Raw genomic sequence first — 19,134 nt, 5'->3', positions numbered from 1 at the left:
ACTGGGGGTGATAGGGGAATGGGAGCCAGTGTAGGCCAGTGAGCACTGGGGGTGATAGGGGAATGGAACTGGGGGCCAGTGTAGGTCAGTGAGCACTGGGGGTGATCGGAGAATGGGACTGGGAGCCAGTGTAGGTCAGTGAGCACTGAGGGTGATAGGGGAATGGGAGCCAGTGTAGGTCAGTGAGCACTGGGCGTGATAGGGGAATGGGAGCCAGTGTAGGTCAGTGAGCACTGGGGGTGATAGGGGAATGGGAATGGGAGTCAGTGTAGGTCAGTGCGCACTGGGCGTGATACGGGAATGGGAGCCAGTGTAGGTCAGTGAGCACTGGGGGTGATAGGGGACTGGGAGCCAGTGTAGGTCAGTGAGCACTGGGGGTGATAGGGGAATGGGAGCCAGTGTAGGTCAGTGAGAACTGGATGTGATAGGGGAATGGGAGCCAGTGTAGGTCAGTGAGCACTGGGGCTGATAGGGGAATGGGACTGGGAGCCAGTGTGGGTCAGTGAGCACTGGGGGTGATAGGGGAATGGGACTGGGAGCCAGTGTGGGTCAGTGAGCATTGGGGGTGATAGGGGAATGGGAGCCAGTGTAGGTCAGTGTGCACTGGGGATAATACGGGAATGGGAGCCAGTGTAGGTCAGTGTGCACTGGGGATAATACGGGAATGGGAGCCAGTGTAGGTCAGTGAGCACTGGGGGTGATAGGGGAATGGGAGCCAGTGTAGGTCAGTGAGCACTGGGGGTGATAGGGGAATGGGACTGGGAGCCAGTGCAGGTCAGTGAGCACTGGGGGTGATAGGGGAATGGAGCCAGTGCAGGTCAGTGAGCACTGGGCGTGATAGGGGAATGGGAGCCAGTGTAGATCAGTGAGCACTGGCGGTGATAGGGGAATGGGACTGGGAGCCAGTGTAGGTCATTGAGCACTGGGGGTGATAGGAGAATGGGAGCCAGTGTCGGTCAGTGCGCACTGGGGGTGATAGGGGACTGGGAGCCAGTGTAGGTCAGTGAGCACTGGGGGTCATAGGGGACTGGGAGCCAGTGTAGGTCAGTGAGCACTGGGGGTCATAGGGGAATGTGAGCCAGTGTAGGTCAGTGAGCACTGGGGGTGATAGGGGAATGGGACTGGGAGCCAGTGTAGGTCATTGAGCACTGGGGGTGATAGGCGAATGGGAGCCAGTGTAGGTCAGTGCGCACTGGGGGTGATAGGGGAATGGGAGCCAGTGTAGGTCAGTGAGCACTGGGGGTGAAAGGGGAATGGGACTGGGAGCCAGTGTAGGTCATTGAGCACTGGGGGTGATAGGGGAATGGGACTGGGAGCCAGTGTAGGTCATTGACCATGGGGGTGATAGGGGAATGGGACTGGGAGCCAGTGTAGTTCATTGAGCACTGGGAGTGATAGGGGAATGGGAGCCAGTGTAGGTCAGTGAGCACTGGAGGTGATAGGGGAATGGGACTGGGAGCCAGTGCAGGTCAGCGAGCACTGGGGGTGATAGGGGAATGGGAGCCATTGTAGGTCAGTGAGCACTGGGGGTGATAGGGGAATGGGACTGGGAGCCCATGTAGGTCAGTGAGCACTGGGGGAATGGGACTGGGAGCCAGTGTAGGTCAGTGAGCACTGGGGGAATGGGACTGGGAGCCAGTGTAGGTCAGTGAGCACTGGGGGTGATAGGGGAATGGGACTGGAAGCCAGTGTAGGTCAGTGAGCACTGGGGGAATGGGACTGGGAGCCAGTGTAGGTCAGTGAGCACTGGGGGAATGGGACTGGCAGCCAGTGTAGGTCAGTGAGCACTGGGGGAATGGGACTGGGAGCCAGTGTAGGTCAGTGAGCACTGGGGGAATGGGTCTGGGAGCCAGTGTAGGTCAGTGAGCACTGGGTGAATGGGACTGGGAGCCAGTGTAGGTCAGTGAGCACTGGGGGAATGGGTCTGGGAGCCAGTGTAGGTCAGTGAGCACTGGGGGAATGGGACTGGGAGCCAGTGTAGGTCAGTGAGCACTGGGGGAATGGGGAAACCAGAATGGGTGCAAGTTAAGACACGGGCAGTAGAGATTTGGATGACCTCCAGTTTACGATGGTTAGATGGTGGGAGACCAGCCAGGCAATGTTGAATAGTTGAGTCTAGAGTTAGCAAAGGCATCGTGAGGGTTTGTGCTGGTGATGAGCTGTTAGGGCGAAGTCGGGAGGTGTTGCGGAGGTGGGTGTAGTGCTGGGGCAGATGTGAGGAGGGCTGAGACCAGGGACAAATGTGGTACATGATGCTGAGCAGTTTAGACTGGAGACATTGCCAGAAGTGGGTCAGAGAGGGCAGGGGAAAGCTGGCTTCAGTCCAGCATCTAGAGTAGACAGAAAACAGACAGACCTTGGACAGTTGTATCTTTCTGTTGCTTCTTCTCCGAGGAAGCAGCCATGAAGACCCGGACCTTCTGGAAGAGGACAGATGCAGCAGGAAGCATCCAGTGATGTTGGAGGATCTCACTGAGGGCGAGGCGGGTGGGTGGATTCCACTGAAGCATCTTACTGATCAGATCCTGGCAGGCTTTGTCAACCCATTCAGAAAGGAAACACATCAATAAATAATAAACATTTGACTGGGGACGCAGTGATTGCGGTAAAATCACTGGACTGGTATTTAAATTCAATTAATAAATATGGAATCGAAAGCTAATCTCAGTATTGGTAACCATAGAGTGGAACGGTGGCGCTGTGGTTAGCACTGCTGCCTCACGAGCTGAGGACCCGGATTCGATCCCGCCTCTGGGTCACTGTCCGTGTGGAGTTTGCACATTCTCCCCGTGTCTGCGTGAGTCTCATCCCCACAACCCAAAGATGTGCAGGCTAGGTGGATTGGCCACTCTATATTGCCTCTTAATTGGAATAATAAAAATTGGGTACTCTAAATTTTAAAAGAAAATACCGGGAACCATGAAACGATCGTCGATTATCGTAAAATCCCATCTGGTTCGCTAATGTCCTGTATTTACTGGTCCATTCAGTACATTTTGATGTACACTATGCTAGATCGCAGCTGAGACTGTGTCTGGAGCACTGGGCCCAGTTTGATTCTTGATATAACCTTCCAGGAGACCAAGTGATCTGCACCCTCTGAGTCCGTGTAGCCTCACCTGTGTACCATCTACCCGGGGGGTGGGGGGGGCTACCCCACTTTTCCTAGGGCTACTGGGACATTCTGAATTCTCCCTCTGTGTACCCGAACAGGCGCCGGAATGTGGCGACTGGGGGATTTTCACAGTAACCTCATTGCAGCGTTAATGTAAGCCTACTTGTGACAATAATAAATGATACTTATTATTAAGTGCAAACTCCACACTGACACTCGCCCAAGGCCGGAACTGAGCCCGGGTCCCTGGTGCTGTGAAGCAACAATGCGAACCACTGTGCTACCGTGTCACCCATTAGGGGGGAGGAGACTATCGGGGAAGAGAGTGGCAATGTCACTAGACTCGTGACCCAGAGAATTAGGCCAATGATCTGGGGACGTGGGTTCAAATCCAACAAAGGATAGCTGGTGGAATTTAAATTCAATTCATAAATCTGGAATATAAAGCTAGTGGTGACCATGGCAATTATCACTGATTATTGTCCTTTATAGAGAGTGAAGGGCTACGATCAGGAGCACTTGATACTGAGGTCGCTATATGATGCAACGTCACATGATTAAGTGCGAGCGATCTGGAGGGGAAGCAGTTTACAACCTCGCCCGGGGTTACTGAAATGTAAACAGGTCTGTGAATAAACAAGAATGCTGTTAGAACATAGAACAATACAGCGCAGTACAGGCCCTTCGGCCCACAATGTTGCACCGAAACAAAAGCCATCTAACCTACACTATGCCATTATCATCCATATGTTTATCCAAGAAACTTTTAAATGCCCTCAATGTTGGCGAGTTCACTACTGTAGCAGGTAGGGCATTCCACGGCCTCACTACTCTTTGCGTAAAGAACCTACCTCTGACCTCTGTCCTATATCTATTACCCCTCAGTTTAAAGTTATGTCCCCTCGTGCCAGCCATTTCCATCCGCGGGAGAAGGCTCTCACTGTCCACCCTATCCAACCCCCTGATCATTTTGTATGCCTCTATTAAGTCTCCTCTTAACCTTCTTCTCTCCAACGAAAACAACCTCAAGTCCATCAGCCTTTCCTCATAAGATTTTCCCTCCATACCAGGCAACATCTTGGTAAATCTCCTCTGCACCCGCTCCAAAGCCTCTACTTCCTTCCTATAATGCGGTGACCAGAACTGTACGCAATACTCCAAATGCGGCCGTACCAGAGTTCTGTACAGCTACAACATGACCTCCCGACTCCGGAACTCAATCCCTCTACCAATAAAGGCCAACACTCCATAGGCCTTCTTCACAACCCTATCAACCTGGGTGGCAACTTTCAGGGATCTATGTACATGGACACCTAGATCCCTCTGCTCATCCACACTTTCAAGAACTTTACCTTTAGCCAAATATTCCGCATTCCTGTTATTCCTTCCAAAGTGAATCACCTCACACTTCTCTACATTAAACTCCATTTGCCACCTCTCAGCCCAGCTCTGCAGCTTATCTATATCCCTCTGTAACCTGCTACATCCTTCCACACTATCGACAACACCACCGACTTTAGTATCGTTTGCAAATTTACTCACCCACCCTTCTGCGCCTTCCTCTAGGTCATTGATAAAAATGACAAACAGCAACGGCCTCAGAACAGATCCTTGTGGTACTCCACTTGTGACTGTACTCCATTCTGAACATTTCCCATCAACCACCACCCTCTGTCTTCTTTCAGCTAGCCAATTTCTGATCCACATCTCTAAATCACCCTCAATCCCCAGCCTCCGTATTTTTTACAATAGCCTACCGTGGGGAACCTTATCAAACGCTTTGCTGAAATCCATATAGACCACATCAACTGCTCTACCCTCATCTACCTGTTCAGTCACCTTCTCAAAGAACTCAATAAGGTTTGTGAGGCATGACCTACCCTTCACAAAGCCATGCTGACTATCCCTGATCATATTATTCCTATCTAGATGATTATAAATCTTGTCTCTTATAATCCCCTCCAAGACTTTACCCACTACAGACATGAGGCTCACCGGTCTATAGTTGCCGGGGTTGTCTCTGCTCCCCTTTTTGAACAAAGGGACCACATTTGCTGTCCTCCAGTCCTCTGGCACTATTCCTGTAGCCAATGATGACATAAAAATCAAAGCCAAAGGTCCAGCAATCTCTTCCCTGGCCTCCCAGAGAATCCTAGGATAAATCCCATCAGGTCCCGGGGACTTATCTATTTTCAGCCTGTCCAGAATTGCCAACACCTCTTCCCTACGTACCTCAATGCCATCTATTCTATTAGCCTGGGGCTCAGCATTCTCCTCCACAACATTATCTTTTTCCTGAGTGAATACTGACGATAACAGCGATAACAGTCAACGGGAGCAATCTACCGCTAACAGGCAAACCCTAAAGAAACCTCAAACAAGACCCGAACCCAAGTTGAAACGCTTCAGGGAAGGAAATCTGCCACCCTGACCCGGTCTGGCCTCCATGTAACTCCAGACTTTTAACTGAGTGCTGAGGTTTGCACTGAGTGCTGAATTTGGTGCATTTGAGTGCTATAGTAAGAGTCTGGTGACCGAGGGAGTGCTGAATTTGGTGCATTTTGAGTGCTATAGTAAGAGTTTGGTGACCGAGGGAGTTAGGTGAGGAGGGAGTAAGGTGCTCCTTTCATTTTGTTTCCGACATTTCCGCAAAGAGTGAGAAGAGAGCCAGGAGTTTACAGAAAGTGTAGCTGACTGGGAGCAGAGTCGGAGGGCGGAGATCTAGTTAGTCCACAGGGCAGCTATATTCTGTCAGGTAAGAGGGGATGGAGGCTAGGCCAGTTGCATGCTCCTCCTGTAGGATGTGGGTGGTGAGGGATACCACTGGTGTCCCTGCTGACTATACCTGCGGGAAGTGCACCCAACTTCAGCTCCTCAAAGACCGTGTTAGGGAACTGGAGCTGAAGCTGGATGAACTTCGGATCATCCGGGAGGCAGAGGGCGTGATTGAGAAGAGTTACAGGGAGGTAACCACACCCAAGGTACAGGACAAGAATAGCTGGGTTACAGTCAGGGGGAAAAAAACAAACAGGCAGACAGTGCAGGGATCCCTCGTGGCTGTTTCCCTTCAAAACAAGTATACCGTTTTGGATGCTGTTGGGGGGGATGACCTACCGGGGGAAGGCCCTAGCGGTCAGGTCTCTGGCACGAAGTCTGGCTCTGGGGCTCAGAAGGGAAGGGGGAGAATAGAAAAGCAATAGTTGTAGGAGATTCAATGGTTAGGGGAATAGATAGAAGATTCTGTGGTCGCGAGCGAGACTCCCGGGTGCCAGGGCCAGGGATGTCTCGGATCGTGTCTTCAGGATCCTTAAGGGGGAGGGGGAGCATCCAGAAGTCATGGTGCACATTGGTACCAGCGACGTAGGTAGGAAAAGGGGTGTGGAGGTAATAAACAAGTTTAGGGAGTTAGGCTGGAAGTTAAAAGCCAGGACAGACAGAGTTGTCATCTCTGGTTTGTTGCCGGTGCCACGTGATAGCGAGGCTAGGAATAGCGAGAGAGTGCAGCTGAACACGTGGCTGCAGGAAAGGTGTAGGAGGGAGGGCTTCAGGTATTTGGATAATTGGAGCGCATTCTGGGGAAGGTGGGACCTGTACAAGCAGGACGGGTTGCATCTGAACCAGAGGGGCACCAATATCCTGGGAGGGAGGTTTTCTAGTACTCTTCGGGAGGGTTTAAACTAATTTGGCAGGGGAATGGGAACCGGATTTGTAGTCCAGCAACTAAGGTAGCCGATATTCAGGACGCCAAAGCGTGTAATGAGGCAGTGGGGAAGGGAACACTGACAAAGGAGAGTACTTGCAGGCACGGAGATGGGTTGAAGTGTGTATACTTCAACGCAAGAAGCATCAGGAATAAGGTGGGTGAACTTAAGGCATGGATCGGTACTTGGGACTACAATGTGGTGGCCATCACAGAAACTTGGATAGAAGAGGGGCAGAAATGGCTGTTGGAGGTCCCTGGTTATAGATGTTTCAATAAGATTAGGGAGGGTGGTAAAAGAGGTGGGTGTGGGGGGGGTGGGGGTGGCATTGTTAATTAGAGATAGTATAACAACTGCAGAAAGGCAGTTCGAGGAGTATCAGCCTACTGAGGTAGTATGGGTTGAAGTCAGAAATAGGAAAGGAGCAGTCACCTTGTTAGGAGTTTTCTATAGGCCCCCCAATAGTAGCAGAGATGTGGAGGAACAGATTGGGAAACAGATTTTGGAAAGGTGCAGAAGTCACAGGGTAGTAGTCATGGGTGATTTCAACTTCCCAAACATTGAGTGGAAACTCTTTAGATCAAATAGTTTGGATGGGGTGGTGTTTGTGCAGTGTGTCCAGGAAGCTTTTCTAACACAGTATGTAGATTGTCCGACCAGAGGAGGGGCAATATTGGATTTAGTACTTGGTAATGAACCAGGGCAAGTGATAGATTTGTTAGTGGGGGAGCATTTTGGAGATAGTGACCACAATTCTGAGACTTTCACTTTAGTAATGGAGAGGGATAGGTGCGTGCAACAGGGCAAGGTTTACAATTGGGGGAAGGGTAAATACGATGTTGTCAGACAAGAATTGAAGTGCATAAGTTGGGAACATAGGCTGGCAGGGAAGGACACAAGTGAAATGTGGAACTTGTTCAAGGAACAGGTACTACGTGTCCTTGATATGTATGTCCCTGTCAGGCAGGGAAGAGATGGTCGAGTGAGGGAACCATGGTTGACAAGAGAGGCTGAATGTCTTGTTAAGAGGAAAAAGGAGACTTATGTAAGGTTGAGGAAACAAGGTTCAGACAAGGCATTGGAGGGATACAAGATAGCCAGGAGGGAACTGAAGAAAGGGATTAGGAGAGCTAAGAGAGGGCATGAACAATCTTTGGCGGGTAGGATCAAGGAAAACCCCAAGGCCTTTTACACATATGTGAGAAATATGAGAATGACTAGAGCGAGGGTAGGTCCGATCAAGGAGAGTAGCGGGAGATTGTGTATTGAGTCTGAAGAGATAGGAGAGGTCTTGAACGAGTACTTTTCTTCTGTATTTACAAATGAGAGGGGCGATATTGTTGGAGAGGACAGTGTGAAACAGATTGGTAAGCTCGAGGAAATACTTGTTAGGAAGGAAGATGTGTTGGGCATTTTGAAAAACTTGAGGATAGACAAGTCCCCCGGTCCTGACGGGATATATCCAAGGATTCTATGGGAAGCAAGAGATGAAATTGCAGAGCCGTTGGCAATGATCTTTTCGTCCTCACTGTCAACAGGGGTGGTACCAGGGGATTGGAGAGTGGCGAATGTCGTGCCCCTGTTCAAAAAAGGGACTAGAGATAACCCTGGGAATTACAGACCAGTTAGTCTTACTTTGGTGGTAGGCAAAGTAATGGAAAGGGTACTGAAGGATAGGATTTCTGAGCACCTGGAAAGACACTGCTTGATTAGGGATAGTCAGCACGGATTTGTGAGGGGTAGGTCTTGCCTTACAAGTCTTATTGAATTCTTTGAGGAGGTGACCAAGCATGTGGATGAAGGTAAAGCGTGGATGTAGTGTACATGGATTTTAGTAAGACATTTGATAAGGTTCCCCATGGTAGGCTTCTGCAGAAAGTAAGGAGGCATGGGATAGTGGGAAATTTGGCCAGTTGGATAACGAACTGGCTAACCGATAGAAGTCAGAGAGTGGTGGTGGATGGCAAATATTCAGCCTGGATCCCAGTTACCAGTGGCATACCGCAGGGATCAGTTCTGGGTCCTCTGCTGTTTGTGATTTTCATTAATGACTTGGATGAGGGAGTTGAAGGGTGGATCAGTAAATTTGCAGACGATACGAAGATTGGTGGAGTTGTGGATAGTAAGAAGGGCTATTGTCGGCTGCAAAGAGACATAGATAGGATGCAGAGCTGGGCTGAGAAGTGGCAGATGGAGTTTAACCCTGAAAAGTGTGAGGTTGTCCATTTTGGAAGGACAAATATGAATGCGGAATACAGGGTTAACGGTAGAGTTCTTGGCAATGTGGAGGAGCAGAGAGATCTTGGGGTCTATGTTCATACATCTTTGAAAGTTGCCACTCAAGTGGATAGAGCTGTGAAGAAGGCCTATGGTGTGCTCACGTTCATTAACAGAGGGATTGAATTTAAGAGCCGTGAGGTGATGATGCAGCTGTACAAAACTTTGGCAAGGCCACATTTGGAGTACTGTGTACAGTTCTGGTCGCCTCATTTTAGGAAGGATGTGGAAGCTTTGGAAAAGGTGCAAAGGAGATTTACCAGGACGTTGCCTGGAATGGAGAGTAGGTCTTACGAGGAAAGGTTGAGGGTGCTAGGCCTTTTTTCATTAGAACGGAGAAGGATGAGGGGTGACTTGATAGAGGTTTATAAAATGATCAGGGGAATAGATAGAGTAGTCAGAGACTTTTTCCCCGGGTGGAACAAACCATTACAAGGGGACATAAATTTTAGGTGGAAGATATAGGAGGGATATCAGAGGTAGGTTCTTTACCCAGAGAGTAGTGGGGGCATGGAATGCACTGCCTGTGGAAGTAGTTGAGTCGGAAACATTAGGGACCTTCAAGCAGCTATTGGATAGGTACATGGATTACGGTAAAATGATATAGTGTAGATTTATTTGTTCTTAAGGGCAGCACGGTAGCATTGTGGATAGCACAATTGCTTCACAGCTCCAGGGTCCCGGGTTCGATTCCGGCTTGGATCACTGTCTGTGCGGAGTCTGCACGTCCTCCCCGTGTCTGCGTGGGTTTCCTCCGGGTGCTCCGGTTTCTTCCCACAGTCCAAAGATGTGCAGATTAGGTGGATTGGCCATGATAAATTGCCCTTAGTGTCCAAAATTGCCCTTAGTGTTGGGTGGAGGTGTTGAGTTTGGGTAGGGTGCTCTTTCCAAGAGCCGGTGCAGACTCAAAGGGCCGAATGGCCTCCTTCTGCACTGTAAATTCAATGATAATCTGTGATTAATCTAGGACAAAGGTTCGGCACAACATCGTGGGCCGAAGGGCCTGTTCTGTGCTGTATTTTCTATGTTCTATGTTCTATGTTAACTGCCCCTTGAAATGACCGAGGAAGCCACGCAGTTCAAGGGCAATTAAGGGAGGCCGATAATTGCTGGCATTTCCAGCAATGTCCACATCTTGAAAGTGAACTGGCCACAGCCTAATTGCAACCTCCTGTCTGCACAGGTAATGCAGCACCACCACTGGTAGGAGTTTGTAATTACAGTGTGACGAATTTCCATGAAAAAAGAGAAAGGAGGGAATGTTATTCTCTCGTCCAACGTCTTCCATTGGGCAGGAGATACAAGCGTCTGAGAACACGCACCAATAGATTTAAAAACAGCTTCTTCCCCACGGATACCAGGATCCTAAATGACCCTCTTACAGACTGAACCGATCTCTCTACCCATCTTCTCTACTGTTGATAGCACCACATCCGTATGCTCCACCCGATGTCGACGTATTTACATTGTGTATTTATTGTCTGCCCTACGTTTTTCACGTATGGAGCGATCTGCCTGGACTGTGCGCAGAACAATGCTCCCCCCCCCCCCCCCCCCCCCCCCGCCATTGGGCAATGCCAGGAGGGACTGAGTGGCCCATTTCATATAATTAAAGGGTTGTAGAAGTTACCTGTTGACAAGTGCTCGTGGTATAACACGCCACTTTTAATCTCCCCCAGCAGCTTACTGGGTTGGAATTCAGTAAATGGAAGCTTTCCGGTTACCATGGCGTACAGAATGACACCCCTGGGGGAGTTGAAGAGAGAGAATAACACATCAGCTGGGTGAGTAACGAAGGGCAGGCGGCCAATGAGCTTTGCTGTTGGGACATTGGAGTTTTCAGCTGTCAGTGGCCGAGGGCAGGGAAGGCAGGAATGACATATTACACAGAGAGAGGGCAGTGGATTGTCATTTACATCGCGACGTGTTCCTCTTACATGCTCCATATGTCTGCGTGCTCTCCCTGGTACTTCTGACCTTGGAGGATCTCTGGTGCCGTGTACGGCATCGAACCGCAGAAGGTGCTCATCAACCCGTTCTTCCTGCATCTGGTGGCCAAGCCAAAATCTGAGGAACGACACAACCGTAAGACCATTAACGGCAGAATCAGGCGGGGAGGGACGATGGCATTGACAATTGGAGGGTTCCCAGCAATGGCAGGCACAACACACAAACCCAGAGAAAGAGGACAGCTTTGTGATGACAGGACTCCCAGTGGAAGACAGTGGGGATGTAATTTGATAGGATCGTGTGTCGACTGCTCCCCTGTTCATCATGGCCCTCTGTCTAACATTCCTCTGCGTTGCCCTTACTGCGGGTGAGAGTGTAACAGTCGCCCAGTCCCTGACTTCACACCTTGCATTCTCCCTCAGGTAGAATACCACCACTATACCTGTCCAAATAGGCTTCCAGATCTCATTCCCCTATCACCCCTCTGGCTACCAGTCAGGCAATGCTATCATTTTACAATTTTCAAATCCCTCCATGGTCTCACCCCCCTCTATTCCTGTGACCTCCTCCAGCCCCACAACCTTCCGGGACATCTGCATTCCTCCAATTTCGGCCTCTTCAGCATACCTGAATTTAATTGTTACCCTATTGCCGATTGTGCCCGCGTCTGCCTGGGCCTCAAGCTCTACAACTCACCAAGGCTCCTACAACAGCACCTCCCAAACCCACGACCGCTACCAGGACGTTTAGAGGAGATGTGCGAGGCAGGTTTTTCACACAGAGGGTGGTGAGTGTCTGGAACGCGTTGCCAGGGGAGGTTGTGGGAGCAGATACATTAACGGCGTTCAAAAGGCATCTCGACAAACACATGGATAGGATGGGTATGGAGGGTAGTAGGAAGTGCTGAGGGTTTTGGCCAAGGTTGGTATCATGACCGGTACAGGCTTGGAGGGCCGAAGGGCCTGTTCCTGCGCTGTATTGTTCTTTGGTCTTTTGACAAGAGCAGCAGATACCTGGAAACCCACCACCTGGAGGTCCCCCCCGCGATCGGGGCCCATCGATCCGCGGGCGGGCCTGTGCCGTGGGGGCACTCTTTTCCTTCCGCCTTCGCCATGGTCTTCACTATGGCGGAGGCGGAAGAGACCCCTTCCACTGCGCTTGCGCGGGGATGCTGTGAGCGGCCGCTGACGCTCCCGCGCATGCGTCGCCCGGCAAAGTCATTTCCGCGCCAGCTGGCGGGGCGGAAATCGGTCCGGCACGGGTCTAGCCCCTCAAGGTGAGGGCTCGGCCCCTCAAGGTGTGGAGAATTCCGCACCTTTGGGGCGGCGCGATGCCGGACTGATTTGCACCGTTTTTGGCGCCGGTCAGCGGACATCGCGCCGTTTGCGGAGAATCCCGCCCCTGAAAACAGGACCTGAGGAGAACCCAGGAGCCAAGAGCAAAGTCTGAAGGAACAAATTCTCTACTACTCCAGGGAAGGTATGAGTTCACTGTTTTGAAAATCTGCAGAAGCACAGTGCGGGCAGCAACATTAAACCTCACTCATACTGGCAAGAAGGTGCACTGAAGAAATCCTCAACAGAAGCAAGGACTCTTATCTTTTGCTCTTAACCATTATTGTTTCCACCCCTTTGCTATGGGCCCATTTTGTATGTCTGTGGGTGGAGAGTTGGACCATTAAACAGGGGGAGGGGCTAGTAGTGGGTTAGCTTGCTGTTATTCCATTACAATCACTGCACATTTCATACTTATTTCTGTTCTAAATAAACATTAATTGTTATTATTATTATTATTGTGCTTCTGCTTACAAATCTGGTGACTGTAAATTATTGGGCAGCCAAGGGCCAAAGATTTCGGGGAATATCCCATCAGGCCCTGGGGACTTATCTAAATGCTTTTTAAGACACCTCCTCCTTTTAACAAAGAACAAACAACAAAGAAAAGTACTTGTGATGTGGAGATGCCGGCGCTGGACTGGGGTGAGCACAGTAAGAAGTCTTACAACACCAGGTTAAAGTCCAACAGGTTTGTTTCCATGTCACTAGCTTTCAGAGCGCTGCTCCTTCCTCAGAAGAAAAGTACAGCGCAGGAACAAGCCCTTCGGCCCTCCAAGCCCGTGCCGACCATGCTGCCTGACTAAACTAAAATCTTCTGCACTTCCTGGGTCCGTATCCCTCTATTCCCATCCTATTCATGTATTTGTCAAGATGCCCCTTAAATGTCCCTATCGTCCCTGCTTCCACCACCTCCTCCGGTAGCGAGTTCCAGGCACCCACTATCCTCTGTGTAAAAAACTTGCCTCGTACATCTACTCTAAACTTTGCCCCTCTCACCTTAAACCTACGCCCCTGAGTAATTGACCCCTCTACCCTGGGAAAAAGTCTCTGACTATCCACTCTATGCCCCTCATAATTTTCTCGACATCATTGTTACCCAGACTATCTGCACGCCCTTCCCTCGACTCTTTTAAAAAAAAAATGTTTTATTTGATTGTTAACATTTTAAACATACAACCCAACAAAACAAAACTCCACAAACACCACCCCACCCACTGACGGTAACCAACTCCTTAAAATGTTTCTTTTAAAATATCTTTTTATTCTCCTCATTTTCAACATTTTCATCAATAAACCAAAGAAAAAACAAACAAAAACAAATACAATAGCAATCCCCCACACACAAACCACCCCCCGCTCAATATACAGACCAAAACATCCACCCGTACATTCCAGGTAAAAAACAAACATAAATTAACAATCGGTAAACAGTGTAACCAAAGACAGTGATACCGTCGACCTCCCCCTCCCCCCCACCCCCCAATGTTCAATGGCACCTGATACGCCATCAATGAACACACGATGAGTGGTGAACGTAACTGAGGCTTTAATAAACTAAACGGAAAGCCTCCTGGCCTCGGATCCCGAACTGGATCAGAGGCGGAGCCTAGCCACCTGTATACCGAGCCTGAGGGGGCGGAGCCATCGGGCAGTGGTTTACCACATTACATATAATACAGTGGCCATTTACCACAATACACATATTATACACTACAGTGGTTTACCACATTCACCCCCTGTTTAAAAAAAGAGTCCAGCGGGGGTGAAGTGGACTTAAAGGTCAAGTCTGTCGGGGGCCTTGACCTTCTGACGTGATCGCCTCAGTCCCGGCTGTGGTGTGGGCACCGGTGTCGAGGCCTGCACGTCCGGGAGTGTGTTGTCCTCTTATTCACCCAGTCGTTGAGTCAGTGGAGGGGGGGGGGCGGTGTCTGGGGGGAGGGGTGGTGGTGGTGATGGTCGCCGGTGGGCCTGCGGGTGCCAGTTCTTGGAGTAGGTGGGGGGGGAGACAGTGTAGCGTCGGGGGCGGTGGTGATGGCCGCTGGGGAACCTGCAGGTGCCAAATCCCGGAGGGAGACTGTGTCCTGTTGCCGGTCATGATGTGCCACGTAGGCATATTGTGGGTTGGCACGGAGGAGCAGGACCTTCTCGACGAGGGGATCTGATTTATGGCTCCTCGCATGCTTCCGGAGGAGGACGGGCCCTGGGACTGTCAGCCAGGACGGGAGCAAGACCCCAGAGGTGGACTTCCTGGGGAAGGCAAACATACGCTCGTGAGGGGTCTCGTTGGTGGCAGTGCACAGGAGCGACCGGATGGAGTGGAGCGCATCGGAGAGGACCTCCTGCCAGCGGGAGACTGGGAGACTTCTATACCGTAGGGCCAGGTGGACGGCCTTCCAGACCGTCCCGTTCTCCCTCGCCACCTGTCCGTTGCCCCGGGGGTTGTAGTTGGTCGTCTTGCTGGAGGCGATGCCCTTGCTGAGCAGGAACTGACGCAACTCATCGCTCATGAAGGAGGATCCCCGATCGCTATGGATGTAGGTGGGGATCCCTAACAAGGTGAAAAGACTATGCAGGGCCTTGATGACGGTGGCAGAGGTCATGCGAGGGCATGGGATGTCAAAGGGGAACCTTGAGTACTCGTCAACAATGTTGAGGAAGTACACGTTACGGTCAGTGGAGGGGAGGGACCCTTTGAAATCGATGCTGAGGTGCTCAAAGGGACGAGAGGTCTTTACCAGGTGCGCTCTGGCCGATAGAAGTGCGGTTTGCACTCCGCGCAGACCTGGCAGTCCCTGGTCACGGTCCTGACCTCCTCGATGGAGTAAGGCAGGTTGCGAGCCTCGATAAAGTGAAAACAACGGGTGACCCCCGGGTGACAGAGGTCATTGTGGAGGGCCTGGAGTCGGTCTACTTGTGCGCTGGCACATGTACCGCGGGATAGGGCATCTGGGGGCTCATTGAGCTTCCTCGGTCTGTACAAGATATCGTAGTTGTAGGTGGAGAGCTCGATCCTCCACCTCAGAATCTTGTCTTTCTTGATCTTGCCCCGCTGTATACTATTGAAGGCAACCAATCGTTGGTCAGTGAGGAGAGTGAATCGCCTGCCGGCCAGGTAATGCCTCCAATGTCGCACAGCTTCTACAATGGCTTGGGCTTCCTTTTCGACGGAGGAGTGTCGAATTTCGGAGGCATGGAGGGTACGGGTTGGTTGAGGGTGATGTGTTAAGTAAGTTGGTTCAACGTTGACTGCAACTGGATGCAGTGAAACTAGAAACAGGCGTCTGACACAGGAGATGGTCCAACACTGTTTTATTGAACTCCCTGATTGCTGTACATAGTCTGCTGTGAGTTGACACTCTATCAGTCTAACTGATAACCTCCTACTGGCTTGACCAGACTAACTCTCTACCTCATGGTGATAGTGCTCACTGGCTTGTGCACTCTGACTATCTCAGTAGCTGTGTCCTATAGAGAAAGGGTCTTACTGCCCTGTGTGCTTTACAGTGGTGGTGTCCTGTCAGGTGATTGGTTGTTATGTGTCGTGTGTGTTCATTGGTTATCCTGTGTGTCAATCACTGCCTGTCTGCATCTCATTATATACATGAGTGGATATTATGACATCTCACCTTTTTGAAGTAAATTTTGGAACGTGGCGATATATGTACATGCATGATTATATACAAGTGGTGAGTGAATGAACATATGTACGTGGGAAGGTGTCTATCGTGCAGATACAGAGCAAACTGAACAAAATGTACAAGAGTTAAGTCTATAGATTCAGTCTTTGTGGCGGGCGACAAATTCTTGTCGATCGCCTCAGAGGTGGAGGGGGGGACGCTGGCACCTGGACAGGCAGGATTGCTGCCATGTCGGTAGCCTCATGGAAAGGCGGGATCACTGCCAGATCGGTGGCCTCGTGGTGCGAGATGTCCGGAGGAGGCATGATGACATGCGGGGAAGTGCGGCCAGGCGGAGGACAGGGAACTTTTCGTAGTGCCCTCCTGTTACGTCATAGAATGGAGCCATCAGCCATTTGGACAACGAAGGCCCTGGGGGCAGCCTGCCTGACGACCATAGCTGGGGTTGACCAACTTCCCTCAGGCAACTGGACGCAAACATCGTCTGGAGCCAGCGCAGGTAGATCCTTGGCATGAGCATCATACGTGATCTTCTGCTGGTCCCTGGATCGCTGCACTTTCTGCAGCACCGTGAGGCGGTCAAGGTCTGGAATATGGATGGCTGGAACAGTCGTCCTCAGGTTGCGGTTCATGAGCAGCTGCGCCGGAGACAAACCAGTCGACAGAGGGGTTGCCCTGTATGCCAACAGCGCCAGGTTGAAGTCCGAGGCTGAGTCTGCAGCCTTGCACAGCAACCGCTTGACAATATGGATCCCTTTTTCGGCCTTCCCGTTTGATTGAGGGTAATGGGGACTGGATGTGATGTGACTGAAGTGGTAGGATCGTGCAGTCGGACCACTCTTGGCTGTAGAAACATGGGCCGTTGTCACTCATTACTGTGAGTGGTATGCCGTGCCTGGCAACCATCTCTTTGCAGGCTTTAATCACTGACTTGGACGTGAGGTCCGACAGTTTCACCACGTCCGGGTAGCTGGAGACGTAGTCGACCAAGAGCACGTAATCACGCCCATTTGCATGAAAGAGGTCTATCCCCACCTTGGACCACGGAGAAGTCACGATCTCGTGCTGTTGCAGTGTTTCCTTGGGCTGAGCTGGTTGAAACTTCTGGCCTGTTGTGCAGTTGAGGACCGTGTTGGCAATGTCCTGGCTGATGCCAGGCCAGTAGACTGCCTGACGAGGTCTGCGTCGACATTTTTCGAACCCAAGGTGACCCTCATGGATCTGTCTGAGCACCATGGCTTGCATGCTTTGGGGAATGACGATTCTATCTAGTTTAAGAAGGATCCCTCGACAACCGTTAGGCTACTAGACTAGAAGGGCTTGAGGTGCATAAGGAGGAGGTGTTAGCAATTCTGGAAAGTGTGAAAAATGATAAGTCCCCTGGGCCGGATGAGATTTATCCTAGGATTCTCTGGGAAGCTAGGGAGGAGATTGCTGAGCCTTTGGCTTTGGTCTTTAAGTCATTGTCTACAGGAATAGTGCCAGAAGACTGGAGGATAGCAAATGTTGTCCCCTTGTTCAAGAAGGGGAGTAGAGACAACCCCGGTAACTATAGACCAATGAGCCTTACTTCTGTTGTGGGCAAAATCTTGGAAAGGTTTATAAGAGATAGGATGTATAATCATCTGGAAAGGAATAATTTGATTAGAGATAGTCAACACGGTATTGTGAAGGGTAGGTCATGCCTCACAAACCTTATTGAGTTCTTTGAGAAGGTGACTAAACAGGTGGATGAGGGTAAAGCAGTTGATGTGGTGTATATGGATTTCAGTAAAGCGTTTGATAAGGTTCCCCACAGTAGGCTACTGCAGAAAATACAGAGGCATGGGGTTCAGGGAGATTAGGCAGTTTGGGTCAGAAATTGGCTACTGGAAGAAGACAAAGGGTGGTGGTTGATGGGAAATGTTCAGACTGGAGTCCAGTTACTAGTGGTGTACCACAAGGATCTGTTTTGGGGCCACTGCTGTTTGTCATTTTTATAAATGACCTGGAGGATGGCGTAGAAGGATGGGTGGGTAAATTTGCAGATGACACTAAAGTCGGTGGAGTTGTGGACAGTGCGGAAGGATGTTATTTACAGAGGGACATAGATAAGCTGCAGCGCTGGGCTGAGAGGTGGCAAATGGAATTTAATGCAGAAAAGTGTGAGGTGATTCATTTTGGAAGGAATAACAGGAAGACAGAGTACTGGGCTAATGGTAAGATTCTTGGTAGTGTGGATGAGCAGAGAGATCTCGGTGTCCATGTACATAGATCCCTGAAAGTTGCCACCCAGGTTGAGAGGGTTGTTAAGAAGGCGTACGGTGTGTTAGCTTTTATTGGTAGAGGGATTGAGTTTTGGAGCCATGAGGTCATGTTGCAGCTGTACAAAACTCTGGTGCGGCCGCATTTGGAGTATTGCGTACAATTCTGGTCGCCGCATTATAGGAAGGATGTGGAAGCATTGGAAAGGGTGCAGAGGAGATTTACCAGAATGTTGCCTGGTATGGAGGGAAGATCTTATGAGGAAAGGCTGAGGGACTTGAGGCTGTTTTCGTTGGAGAGAAGAAGGTTAAGAGGTGACTTAATTGAGGCATACAAGATGATCAGAGGATTCGATAGGGTGGACAGTGAGAGCCTTTTTCCTCGGATGGTGATGTCTAGCACGAGGGGACATAGCTTTAAATTGAGGGGAGATAGATATAAGACAGATGTCAGAGGTAGGTTCTTTACTTAGAGAGTAGTAAGGGTGTGGAATGCCCTGTCTGCAACAGTAGTGGACTCGCCAACACTAAGGGCATTCAAATGGTCATTGGATAGACATATGGACGATAAGGGAATAGTGTAGATGGGCTTTAGAGTGGTTTCACAGGTCGGCGCAACATCGAGGGCCGAAGGGCCTGTACTAGAACATAGAACATAGAACGATACAGCGCAGTACAGGCCCTTCAGCCCACGATGTTGCACCGACATGGGAAGTCAAAAATCAAAAGCCATCTAACCTACACTATGCCATTATCATCCATATGTTTATCCAATAAACTTTTAAATGCCCTCAATGTTGGCGAGTTCACTACTGTTGCAGGTAGGGCATTCCACGGCCTCACCACTCTTTGCGTAAAGAACCTACCTCTGAC

At 50.3% G+C, this 19,134-nt stretch overlaps 1 protein-coding gene across 2 annotated transcripts in view; it reads right to left on the bottom strand.

Annotated features, from left to right (window-relative positions):
- LOC140425684 (testis-specific serine/threonine-protein kinase 5-like) overlaps positions 1–19,134 on the bottom strand; it is a 193,570-nt gene that overhangs the window by 39,109 nt on the left and 135,327 nt on the right. Inside the window, exons 5-7 of one of the 2 annotated variants that reach the window (XM_072510180.1) lie at positions 11,031–11,160; positions 10,724–10,839; positions 2,357–2,533 (exon numbers count right to left, since the gene is read on the bottom strand). In XM_072510180.1, the coding sequence (XP_072366281.1) occupies positions 2,357–2,533; positions 10,724–10,839; positions 11,031–11,160 (423 nt within the window). The remainder of the gene's footprint in view (positions 1–2,356; positions 2,534–10,723; positions 10,840–11,030; positions 11,161–19,134) is intronic. The other variant, XM_072510181.1, reaches the window with a different exon arrangement.

This window comes from Scyliorhinus torazame, chromosome 6 (assembly GCF_047496885.1).
Source record: "Scyliorhinus torazame isolate Kashiwa2021f chromosome 6, sScyTor2.1, whole genome shotgun sequence".
In the NCBI taxonomy this organism is placed as follows: Eukaryota; Metazoa; Chordata; class Chondrichthyes; order Carcharhiniformes; family Scyliorhinidae; genus Scyliorhinus; species Scyliorhinus torazame.
The sequence above is the reverse complement of the archived record's forward strand: the minus strand, read 5'-3'. Positions and strand labels throughout refer to the sequence as shown.